We start from the raw sequence: 12,188 nt of genomic DNA, 5'->3' as shown, positions 1-12,188 counted from the left end.
TTTTAGTACCACAAAAACAAAGAAATCTGTCAAGATCAGCATTAAGGATTCAGGCTGTCAAAAATGTTTCGTCAATGAAACTATTCCTACCACCTATCTAACATTTTGTGACACTCAATGTAGCTGTTATATAAATACATCTCACACAGGTAGGGTCAGTTGTGTCAGGTAGGGAAGCTGTTCTATAAATACATCTCACACAGATAGGGTCAGTTGTGTCAGGTAGGGAAGCTGTTCTATAAATACATCTCACACAGATAGGGTCAGTTGTGTCAGGTAGGGAAGCGCTGACCTGTGGGGGCAGATAGCGGCGGTTACTGGAGGGAAACTCGTCAAATGGCTGGGCGCGGACGTAGCATCCCCGGAACGGCTCAGTGGAGACGACATTGCTCAAGGGCGAGAACGGCTCCTTCATGGGGGTACAGATGGAGGGAGGCTCCTCGCATACCTGGAAGAAACGCAGGCAGAATTGTTTCCGGGTTAAACACTATGTCATGATGTAAATGCAACTGAAGGAGAACAGTGTAGCATAGCTATGTTCTGTAAATGAGAGAAATTATCTACACGTCAAATGCATTGAAATACATGTTCTTTTCTTAATTTAATTTGAGCATTTTCTCATTGTAAGAACATCCTCTATCCTATATCCACTTTGCATTGATGAGTGACTTGTGCACTAATCCACTGTTTCCCAAACAGTGGGTCGAGACCCATTTGTGGGGCACAGACCAATTGTTATGGGCCATGTTTTCGCGCAGACTAAATTAAAGCCTGGGTATCGAGGCTATGGGCCATGACTCAGGTAAAAATCCCATTTTCTTTTCCTACATTTAAAATTTCTTTTTTTTTCTTTCTTTTTTTTCAAAAACATTTTCATTTTAAATAAAATAAAAATAAATAAGGCATGAATGTTAAAACAAACGAACAAACAAATCTAATAAATCCCATGAATTCAAAAATAGATCTGTTATTTTCAGTAGTTTGGGTCCCGGGCAAACGTCTAGTATCTCTTTTGGGTCTTGAACTGAAACCACTGCGGCGGAATCAGTGCCTCCTTTGGTCTCATCAACTGGTGTTTGACTGTGGTGACATGAGTTTTCTTTACAGGCAAATAAAGACTGTGTTCAATTATGCAGAGATTTCAGACGTCTACTCATGTCATCAATTACCACACTGCGATTCTGACTCAGGGTGAGTGGGCTATGTTCCACATCTTACCACCAGGGGGGGCCCTGCACCTACGTATTAACAGCCACCTCATGGTGCTGTGTGGTGATGACTCAAGGCCCTTCTGTTGAGAACTCAGAGTTCCTATCAGCCTCGCATGCGTTCCTACAAGCATTTTTATTGGTGCAAAACCTACAGACATGGAGAGCCTGATAAACACAGAGGCACTTGTAACCCAGAGCCATGCGCACAAGAAGAAAAAAAAAAGCTGGACTCTGGGCCTTTCAATAGCAAGGGAGAATTCCCTCGACTTTACGCCCGGCCTAACTTCACCGTAACAAGAGGGAAGATTGTTGTTGTTGTCATCAATCCAGATGAGATGACTATAAATAACACTTGCTGGATGCTGCATTTTTGTTATGTTTTCTCAATATTAAACGTGGCTGGCAACCGACAATAAACCAGGCTAATGACCACCACAACATAACGTGAATTTAGGATTAGAAGTGAAACAATAACAACATTTTGAAACAGGCAAGAGGCAACAGAAATGACAGATCACGTGAGCATAATGTTGATCATGTGTGCCGAGAGGAGAAAGAGGCAGATGGTCAGTCCTTACAGTCCTGAACAATAACACATCCACACGTTGTAAACTGGACATTTCGGCAAATGAATCAGTATAAACCAAGCTTTATTGGAGACATTCGTTGTGTCCGGCAGCACAGTTTTAGCAGTGAGAACAGTCAAAAACAACAATGTCACTAAGGCTTACTTATTTTCAAGATCTTTCTATTTTTGCACTTTTTTCTGACAGTAGTGTTTAACACTTTGGCCCTATGGCCTTCCTGCTATACGGGCTCAGACGTCCTCAGTGCGCACTGCGCAGCACATTCCAGCACTCACATGAGCGTGGCGCTTCCATCTGCACAGCTGACAGCTTGTTCACGCACAATCGCAAGACAGTTTAATTGCATGAGACCAAGCAGGGTTCAAGGGTCCACTGAATAAAGTTAATTCGCATCTAATAGCATAATAGATCGAATAGGAAATACTACTTTCTTATTCTTTTTGTATAAAATGTATGACAGTTTATAAGACAAAAGCTATTTTTGAACAAAAACCTCTATGCCCCCCTCACTCAAAGGTGCCCAGTGCCCACAGGTCTGTGTATACGAGTGGATGCGCTCACATGTACACACAACCATACCGTCCGTATCCGGATTACAACACAGACTACACAGTGTGGTCCCTGCACACGTTGTCCCTCTTTCCCTCTCCCCCCAACGCGCACGCACACACACACACACACACACACACACACACACACACACACACACACACACACACACACACACACACACACACACACACACACACACACACACACACACACACACACACACACACACACACAATAAAATCCTCAGTGTTAACATAACTCTGAGAGTGGACCTTATGGGTCAATTTGGCAACATTTGTAGTCTATCAGAGTTAAGTTAACAGTCCTTCTCTCTCTCTCTCTCTGTGTATGTATGTGCGTGCGTGCGTGCGTGCGTGCGTGCGTGCGTGCGTGCGTGCGTGCGTGCGTGCGTGCGTGCGCATGTGGAGGAGTCTGCTGGCTCTGGTTAGCCAGTGCCGTGTGTAAAGTAGCCCACGCCAGTGTTTTAACGCACAGCGGAAATCTGGTTGACTCCCAGCTGCTGCTACAGTAATTACTGTCCTGTGGTTGCTAAGAGATGCTTCCTTTGACTCCCCCCCTCTCTCTCTTTCTCTTCTTTCCTTTTTTCCCCTCTCTCTCTCTCTCTTCTCCGTCACTCATTCACCCAATCACCCCAATAGTTAACACACACGCATGTGTGTTTGAGAGAGAGTGAGAGAGAGAGAGAGAGAGAGAGAGAGAGAGAGAGAGAGAGAGAGAGAAAGAGAGAGAGTGAGAGCGCATGCGTGCGTGCTCGTGTACACGCATGTGTGTGCGTGCTTGACTCTGCTTACTCACATACCAAATGTGTGTGACATGCATCCAGCATCTAAAGGGGAATGTGAGCAGCGGGAGACAGTCAGGGGAAAAGGAGAAAAAGAACAGAACAGGAAAACATTAATGTGTGTGTACGTGTGTGCATGTGTGCATGTGTGTGTGGGTGTGCATGTGAGAGAGAGAGAGAGAGAGAGAGAGAGAGAGCGGCCAAAGAGTCTGCAGAGGGAATGTCATAAACCAGCTCCAGCTGGAGAAATGCAGCCCAGAACTTAAAAAGCCAGATGACAGCTGTGTGTGTGTGTGTGTGTGTGTGTGTGTGTGTGTGTGTGCGTGCGTGCGTGCGTGCGTGCGTGCGTGCGTGCGTGCGTGCGTGCGTGCGTGCGTGCGTGCGTGCGTGCGTGCGTGCGTGCGTGCGTGCGTGCGTGCGTGCGTGCGTGCGTGCGTGCGTGCGTGCGTGCGAGAGAGATGGGGGAGAGGTGAAATGGGAAACAGACTTGGGCTTCCTTTTAAAGCGCTTTCCTAAGCCCCACCATTCAAAGGCATGCGTGGGGGCCAATCTGGATCTGATCTGACCCCAGAGATGTGGCCGAGTGAGGGAGGAGGAAGAGGAGGAGGAACGGGTGGAGGTGGGGAGGGGTGGGAGGCAGCCAGGGGCAACCTGGCTCAGGACCAACATCATGGTTCCACACGCTTCCGCCCTCACAGGCGCAGGGGCTCAGGACAGGGGAAGTTGGGGGTAGAGGCACCACACACTGAAAACCCATTGAGCACACGTACAGTAGGCGCGTGCACTTGTGTGCATGAATGTGTGTCAAGAATATGAGAGAGAGAGAGAGAGAGAGAGAGAGAGTCTTATGCGAGGTGTGCTCAGCATTGCCGTTTAAAAACTCTAAACTGGGGTTTATGTGAACCATGAATATATGATGTGTTTCTCCACGCTACAAATAGGCCTTGGCTTAATGAGGCTAATCATAAGTAGTGTTTATCTCTGGGCCTTGTTAACTCAAGACTAGGAAGTGTAGCCAAGTTCCAGGCTACTCCCCAACCCAGTAAATATGCCTTCAACCACCCTTCCTGGCTCCAAGGTACTTTATGGAGCTCTGTCAAGTTGCACCAAACCAGTATGATGTTAAGGGCCCACAGTATGCCTTTGAGCCAGGCTGTAAATGTCAACTGGCAACCAACCTCTGTGTACTAAACCGATAATAGAACACTTCCTACCGATGCTAAATTGGATGAGGACGTTTTTCTTGTGGTGTTCTAAAATGTGTTTGGCTTTGTACTGAGAGGAGGACTGTGGCTGTGAAACATCTTTTCTGGCACTGGGTCATCAGAACTGAGTCGTGTATGTGGCTTGGTGTTGTGCAACCACTTGTTTTTCTCTGTGTGTGTGTGTGTGTGTGTGTGTGTGTGTGTGTGTGTGTGTGTGTGTGTGTGTGTGTGTGTGTGTGTGTGTGTGTGTGTGTGTGTGTGTGTGTGTGTGTGTGTGTGTGCGCGCGCACGCGTGTTTGTGTGTGTGTGTGTGTGTGAGGTGTTGGAGTGAGAGGAAGAAATGTGGTCTACTGGTGGAGGACAAGCAAGTGGGCGCTGAGCCTTGCTTGGCAGGATGTGGGTTGATAAGATGGACCTATACACACCCACCCACGCACGCACGCACGCACGCACGCACGCACGCACGCACGCACGCACAGATGTTAATAGTATTTAATTTTTCCTTCTTTTTTTCTATTTTCGTTTTGACGAGGATTTAGTTATTTAGCTAGTTTCGTTTTTGATTTTTTTTTTAAGTAATTTTACATTTTAGTTTTCATCAGTTTTAGAGTTATTTCTTTATTGTAATATGCATTAGTCATGATTGAACAAGGTCAGACAAATGTGGCAAAAGTCTCACATTGTGAGCTACTGAGCTTGGAGATCTGCTATTTTTGCTACCTTTGAAGATATTGAAGACTAAAACTAACTACATTTTCACTAGGATTTTAAGTTTTATTTAGTTTTGTAGTTGTACACACAATACAGATTCACTTTGTTATTATTTGTGGTAACGCCTAATTTTCTACTATAATAACCCTGAGACACACACACACACACACACACACACACACACACACACACACACACGAGCGTGTGTGCTCACACACACACACACGCACACAGCAAATAAGTATGCTGAACAATACAACAAGGCCATCACAAATCCCAGGGGATCTGTGTAGACCAGGAGATTTAAGATGTCCCAGTCTAATCACGGAACTAAACAAGGCTTAATGGCAACCTCCCATGTTGATGTGACACTGTCCGCTAGACAAGGTCAAAGCCGCCTACGGCGTAGCGCTGCCTCCCGAGACGCCATCGATATCAATTAACCTATTTAGACCTGACAACAGATTCTACAAATGTCTTCTAAATCATGACAGTTTGCTGAAAAACCTATGTTTCTATTACACTGGTTCTTAAACTAGGTCTATTTTTACAAAATGATTTGTAAAGAAAATATGGGCCACCATGCCCCATCTGAAAATATGTTGTTCCAGGGACCCTCAGAACCAAATATTTGAGTTAAAAACGTTTGCTGTGAAAGAGTATATATTCCAAGATTTGCGCCACATTTTCACGATTTTTCAAAAAATAGCAGATCTACAAGCTCGGCACTGAGTGCCGCGCTTGTAGATCTGCTATTTTTCAATAGCTAAAGTATAACATAATGCTTAAAACACCAAAAGGGGTTCCCGTCCCGAATGGGTTAAATAAGACCTGAACACGAGAACGGCGGTGACTTTTCAATGTCACACGATGACATCGGTACCAAACCGAGGGCAATCCGTTGGATGGTGCAAGTGGTATGAAGTGAGGCAGATAATGTCACGCACCTCGCGTGGTGGCATTTAACACCAGCCATGTGCAGGTTCCCTGCCTGGCGCTCTGCTGCGAGAGAAAAGTCACTTACCCGTTCACTTCTTCCTTTCTCTGTAGCCCAGGTCTCCGACCGCAACATTCGGATGCCAAATCACCATGGCGACACCCTCGGTGGCTCACTCACTGAACCTCCTGAACACCCCCCCCCCCCCCCCCCCCCCCATTCCATCCCTTCCCTCTACATAGACGCCCCCCTAGCCCCCCCCGACCCCCCCCCCCCCCCCCCCCCTGCTGCCTAGCAACAGTGGTGCCATTGGATTTCCTGTATGTTCAGGCTCCTTAACAACTTTAATCCTGGCATCTAAATTTTGGGCATTTTTCAAAAAATTCAAAATAATTTCTCCCCCCCCCCCAGAAATAGCAAAAAATAGGAGAAACGCATCACATTGCGACACACTGAGCTTATAAATCGTCTCTTTTCACATTTTCTTTTCCTAAAGGGTTATAGAGAAACTTAGGGTACATTACAGGAACACAACTGTCTTCCTCCCTGACCTTTGAACTCTGAGTCCACACAGTGAATGAAGTCATACACGAGAGGAGTCAAAGTCAAAGACCAGTACGGGTCCTCACCTTAAGCTCACATCTGAATGCCCCTTTATGGGATAGGCGGCCATTATAGTGTGTTGTCCGCAATACGAACGGTCTGATCGAGCATGTAGGACATTTGCAACATACTGTAAGCCTGTGTTACAAGAGCTTGTCCTTTCAAATCTGTCTTTTCACCTATTTCACAATCTAACGTGGAGCAGGTGAGTGGCATTCCTGTAACAGGCCTCATATCTAAAACAAATGAACATGGGTGTGTAGGACTGAGTTATATACCTGCATGCCTTTCTCTTGCACTGCATTCTTATCCACACACCTCAACAGTTAACACAGCACCAGAGGCCACGGCGTGTTGCTTCAACAAAGGGAACAAAGACATACACTTCCTTCATCAGCTGACCGACATAGCACACCTCAGACACAGAGCTCAGGACTCTCAACAAAGCAGGTTTGAATAACACAAGCTCGACCATACTACGCCACACGTTGCCACGCCATGCTGCCTTGGAACAGAAACAAATTTAAGGAACAAAATATGGCACCCGAGGCACTAGTTATTGTTCCGTCTTCAGTTCTGACAGAGTGACAGCTCGCTGGATAGATTGATATGGACAGCTAAGCCTGCAAGAGCACATTTGTTGGCCAACACCCAGCTTCACATCAGGTTCTAGCTGGCCCTGGTTAAACACCTGTAAATCCCAAGAACAACCATTGGAAAACAAAAGGCTGGTTGCTGGGGCCTAGTTGGGGGCAAAGACATACAGTTCTGGTTCAAGCACTGGCCTGCCTCCAGTTAACAACTTGAACCCTAACATCCCTAGTCTGGGCATATCATAATAGGTGAAAATTCTGTGAAAATAGGTGAACATTTGATGACAATAGTCAATCTGGAAGCTCACAACACTGTGAGCTTGTAGATCGGCTATTCCAGCAAAGAGATTAGGGGCTCTATCTTACCCCGGTATGAGGAAAACAATATTTGGAGATGAATGCTGGGGTATAGTTCCAGCAAGAACTTCAAGCCACTTTCACCCCTGGACCTAACATGGTCTTAAATGACAGACTCACTATTTAGAAAGTGCGTTATTACACACCATCTTAATTCAACACAACTCTCACGTTCAACATGGCGGATGACATTTCTGAGAGACACTGAAGTTGAAAGAATGATGAATGGTCTGGGCCATAGTACAGTACACATATTCATTATGATGCACTTTCACTTTTCCTCAGCAGACAATTGTTGGCATCTCCTCCAACTTCCATAATCAATCATTTAAGTACTCAAGTGCAACTAACTCTTCTTAATGGTAATGGGAGAAAACACTCTTTGAAAACACTCTTTGGTCTAATGTATGTATGTATAAAAAAACACCCATGATGACAAATATTGAGGTGGACAAGTTTCAACCCCACGTGAGTCTTCATCAGGTCTTTATAACAATGAAGACATTTAACATCAGGGTGAACATGGCCAAATAATAACAAATAGCCAAACTAGCTCCCAGGAGGCAGGCTAACATGGAGCTCTGGTCCGGAGATAGCTATCCTGCAACAAAACAAAAACGTAGACCGCAAACTAAACTCTGTGTCCCACAGAAGTTGTCTTTCTGTGTTGACAGTGACACAGCTGTGAGGATTCCCTGACCAATCAGTAGTCACAAGCTATATACACGTCACCATTTAGTCTCCACTCAGCTCTATGAGAACCCTGACGGAATGGGGCGGGATTTTGTATCTCTTACCCCCCTCAAAGGACCGGGTGCTTGTATATGGAAACGACTGCAAACGCAGGTAGAGTGGTGAAGTGCCGTGTTGATACTGTGATATGGAAACCTGGCTTAAATAGGTCCCTTGTGTGTGAAGGGAGAAAATAAAGGTGCCAAGGATGAACGTCTGGAGGTTTAAGTGATGAAAACAGCATGCGGTGAGACACCAGAGACAGTTGAGGTGTCCCATCTGGGATTATCAATACTAAAGTGCTATCCATGTAACAACGAAGCTTATATAACTGTAATGTAAGAGATGAAGATTCTAGATTGGCTCCACCCCACCCTCTGTTTGTAATCCCTGGACATCCACTCACCTGTAGGCCGTCCTCAGGAGCATCCGTTTCCCCGAATGATGGACAACCTGTAAGGGAAAAGGCAGAGCAGGGGAGGAGATTAGAGGACGCCTCAATCCCAACACTATCACGATTCACGCATACTCACTCAAAGAAGTAACAGCTACAGCATCTTAACAGCACCCTCCCTCTGTTTGTCCCAAATCATCATTGAACCATCCAGACCTTCAGTCTGACTACAGAATTATTGACACATATCCATGGTACACATATGTTAATTATTACAGAGGTGATTCAATTTGATGCCCTAATTTTAAACTTAATCTAGCAAAACCAGCATATGGAACAAAAGGTCTGTTTTTGAATCACTCCCCCATAGCATTCCACAAAATGAATTTGTTGTGAAAAGGAATTCAAAAAATAAATACATTAAAAGCACAGAGCTTGCTGGGGCCTAGGAGGTATCATGAGAGTATATATGGAAATTCAAAGTACAGCTGAATATCGTCTTGAAGCTGAAACTCATCGCTAGAGGGCAAAACATCTCAGAATACTAATTAAATCTTGTTCTGTAGCTAAACTCTATCCTGCCTAGTGCCTGTCCACCTTTCCTTATTTGAGTACCGTTGCATACAAACAAAAAGACAACGTTTTTATTGAAAACCTCACGAAAGCGTTTCTATTTGGACGTACGGCAGCCTGCCCTTCCCTCTGAGCATGTTTGAGCACAGCGTGCCGACAGACTCGGTGTCATAAACGCTGATTCTTGTCAAGCGAGAATAGAGCAGGACTTCTGCTTTCCTCCGACTGCAGCCCTAATGGGGAAATGAAAGCTGCTTTGTGTCAGTGAGGCACACACACTGTAAAATCCTCAGTACCCATTTAACTCCAAGAGTCAACAAATGGAGCTAAGTGGACCCGTAGGGGTCCATTTGGCTCCATTTGTTCACTCTCAGATTTAACTGTGTAGAAGAGCCTAATGAAATATGCATGCCTGGGATAGTGCAACTCTGACCCAGGCTAAAACGCCATGAGCCCCCACCCCTGTCCAAAACACCTCATCTACAGACACTGGAGCCAGAGCTAATATGCCACTTGATTTGGCTAACCATGTTACCGTCTTTTTTTCTCTCTTTCCTTTTTTTCCCCATCATCAGTCACAATGAGCCAACAAAATATCTAAAAACAATGGATTACCATCCAAAAGAAATACATTTTTATCATTAAATACAATTTAATTTAATTTAATTTACAATTTGTTTTCACTCAAATTGCAGCCTTCGCCATTAAACATTCATGTTTTCTTTGTGAAAGCAAGTGAAGGAACGGCAAAAAACCTATCGCCACCACGTATGTGCGATGTGACCCACTGACCCGCCTAGCACCTTGACCTGCAAGGAGCAGCAGACTCATCGTGTTTGAAAAGACGCCGCAGAATTACTGACCGGAAGTGGAGAAAACGAAGATCTTGGCAACGGCGTGGAAAACAAGGATTAAGTCATTTCCACCGGGGATGAAGGGGAAACTGTGTGTACCTGGGGCATCAAGAGCTTCTTTTTAAGTCTCAAGTTCAGTTAATTAGAATCACGGAGGCCTTATTTAACCACTTAAACCCTCTAGACTTGTCTGAGTTGGCTCTGTACTTGGACGGCTTTTTTCCGTCTACACCAAATCTCACCGGCAAAAATATCCTATCTACGACCTCATTGAGCTTGTGGATCTGCTATTTTTGGCTAATGTTGCCCCAGAGCATGCATGCTACGATTCAAGTGGTTGAACAGCCAAGCATCCAACCATCTGTCTGTCTGTCTGTCTGTCTGTCTGTCTGTCTGTCTGTCTGTCTGTCTGTCTGTCTGTCTGTCTGTCTGTCTGTCTGTCTGTCTTGTCTGTCTGTCTGTCTGTCTGTCTGTCTGTCTGTCTCTGCCTGCCTGCCTGCCTGCCTGCCTGCCTGCCTGCCTGCCTGCCTGCCTGCCTGTCTGTATGTCTGTCTGTCTTTCTCAAGGCAACGTCAACGCATGTCTCTGTCATAGGGCGATGCACAACAAAAACAACAGATCTATAAGCTCACTACGCATTGCACTGCTGTCCATCAGTATGTCCGTCAGTCTTCCAATCACGTGGAGAGTGGTAGGTGGGTTTACGTGTGTGTGTGTGTGTGTGTGTGTGTGTGTGTGTGTGTGTGTGTGTGTGTGTGCGTGCGTGCGTGCGTGCGTGCGTGCGTGCGTGCGTGCGTGCGTGCGTGCGTGCGTGCGTGCGTGCGTGCGTGCGTGCGTGCGTGCGTGCGTGCGTGCGTGCGTGCGTGCGTGTGAGAGACAGAGGCTTCCTGCTGCACGACTCTATCAGTGCTGGACCACAGAGCTGCCTGAGCCATGTGCCTGCGTTGCCATGGCAACAGAGGACTGCAAGGCTGATACACTCACATGCATGTGCATGCACACGTATAGACACACATGTGCGCGCGCAAGAACACACGCACGCACATCCACACACGCGAACATATCTTTGTCTCACACACACACACACACACACACACACAGCACACGCACACGCACACGCACGCACACACACACACACACACACACACACACACACACACACACACACACACACACACACACACACACACACACACACACACACACACACACACACACACACACACACACACACACACACAAACAGAGCAGTCGGGCAGCAGAGCGATGCAACAGGAATACAGAGGAACCTGCCTGCACGGTGAAGAGGTATTACACAACACTGGCAGAATACAGAGGAAGCCAGGAGAGAGAAAAGAGAGAGAGGGAGAGAGAGAGAGAGAGAGAGAGAGAGAGAGAGAGTATGAGTGAGTGAGTGAGTGAGTGAGTGAGTGAGTGAGTGAGTGAGTGAGTGAGTGAGTGAGTGAGTGAGTGAGTGAGAGAGAGAGAGAGAGAGAGTGAGTGAGTGAGTGAGTGAGTGAGTGAGTGAGTGAGTGAGTGAGTGAGTGAGTGAGTGAGTGAGTGAGTGAGTGAGTGAGTGAGAGAGAGAGAGAGAGAGAGAGAGAGAGAGAGAGAGAGGGGGAAAACTCTACACAGCCTGGCCGCTGTTGAAATGAACAAGCGAGAGGCTGCAGATAGAACATCCAACAGATCCATGGGCAAGGTATTAGTTAAATCATCAATTCAGCAGTACTAGAAGACCTGAGGCCGATTCTACAAATCCCTTCTAAATCAGTAGTTCTCGCACTTCTGAAAATGTTCTAAAGTAGCAGATGTACAAGTAAGCTCGCAGTGTGAGCATGTATGTCTGCTATTTTTGAACAGCCAACGCAAAAATCTAAAATGACACAGATGCTTTCCCAGCTGTAATGGGTTCATCAGACAGGTTATCCTGTAATGTTGACATCAGTATAAAATGAGAGCAGTGATTATCAACCTTTTGAAATTCAAGGACAACCAGTTTGCTATGCATTAGGCCAAGGACCCTCATTTGATACGATTTTTTATCCAATCTACACTGTTTACCTGGGGACCACCT

The 12,188-nt window shown here is 46.0% G+C and overlaps 1 protein-coding gene across 1 annotated transcript in view; it reads right to left on the bottom strand.

Annotated features, from left to right (window-relative positions):
• Positions 1–12,188, bottom strand: part of spred1 (sprouty related EVH1 domain containing 1) — a 48,654-nt gene that overhangs the window by 5,603 nt on the left and 30,863 nt on the right. Inside the window, exons 4-5 of the mRNA XM_079528051.1 lie at positions 8,697–8,743; positions 293–448 (exon numbers count right to left, since the gene is read on the bottom strand). Coding sequence (XP_079384177.1) covers positions 293–448; positions 8,697–8,743 — 203 coding nt within the window. The remainder of the gene's footprint in view (positions 1–292; positions 449–8,696; positions 8,744–12,188) is intronic.

The sequence above is a fragment of the Electrona antarctica genome (assembly GCF_951216825.1).
Source record: "Electrona antarctica genome assembly, chromosome: 18".
NCBI classification, from domain to species: Eukaryota; Metazoa; Chordata; class Actinopteri; order Myctophiformes; family Myctophidae; genus Electrona; species Electrona antarctica.
The sequence above is the reverse complement of the archived record's forward strand: the minus strand, read 5'-3'. Positions and strand labels throughout refer to the sequence as shown.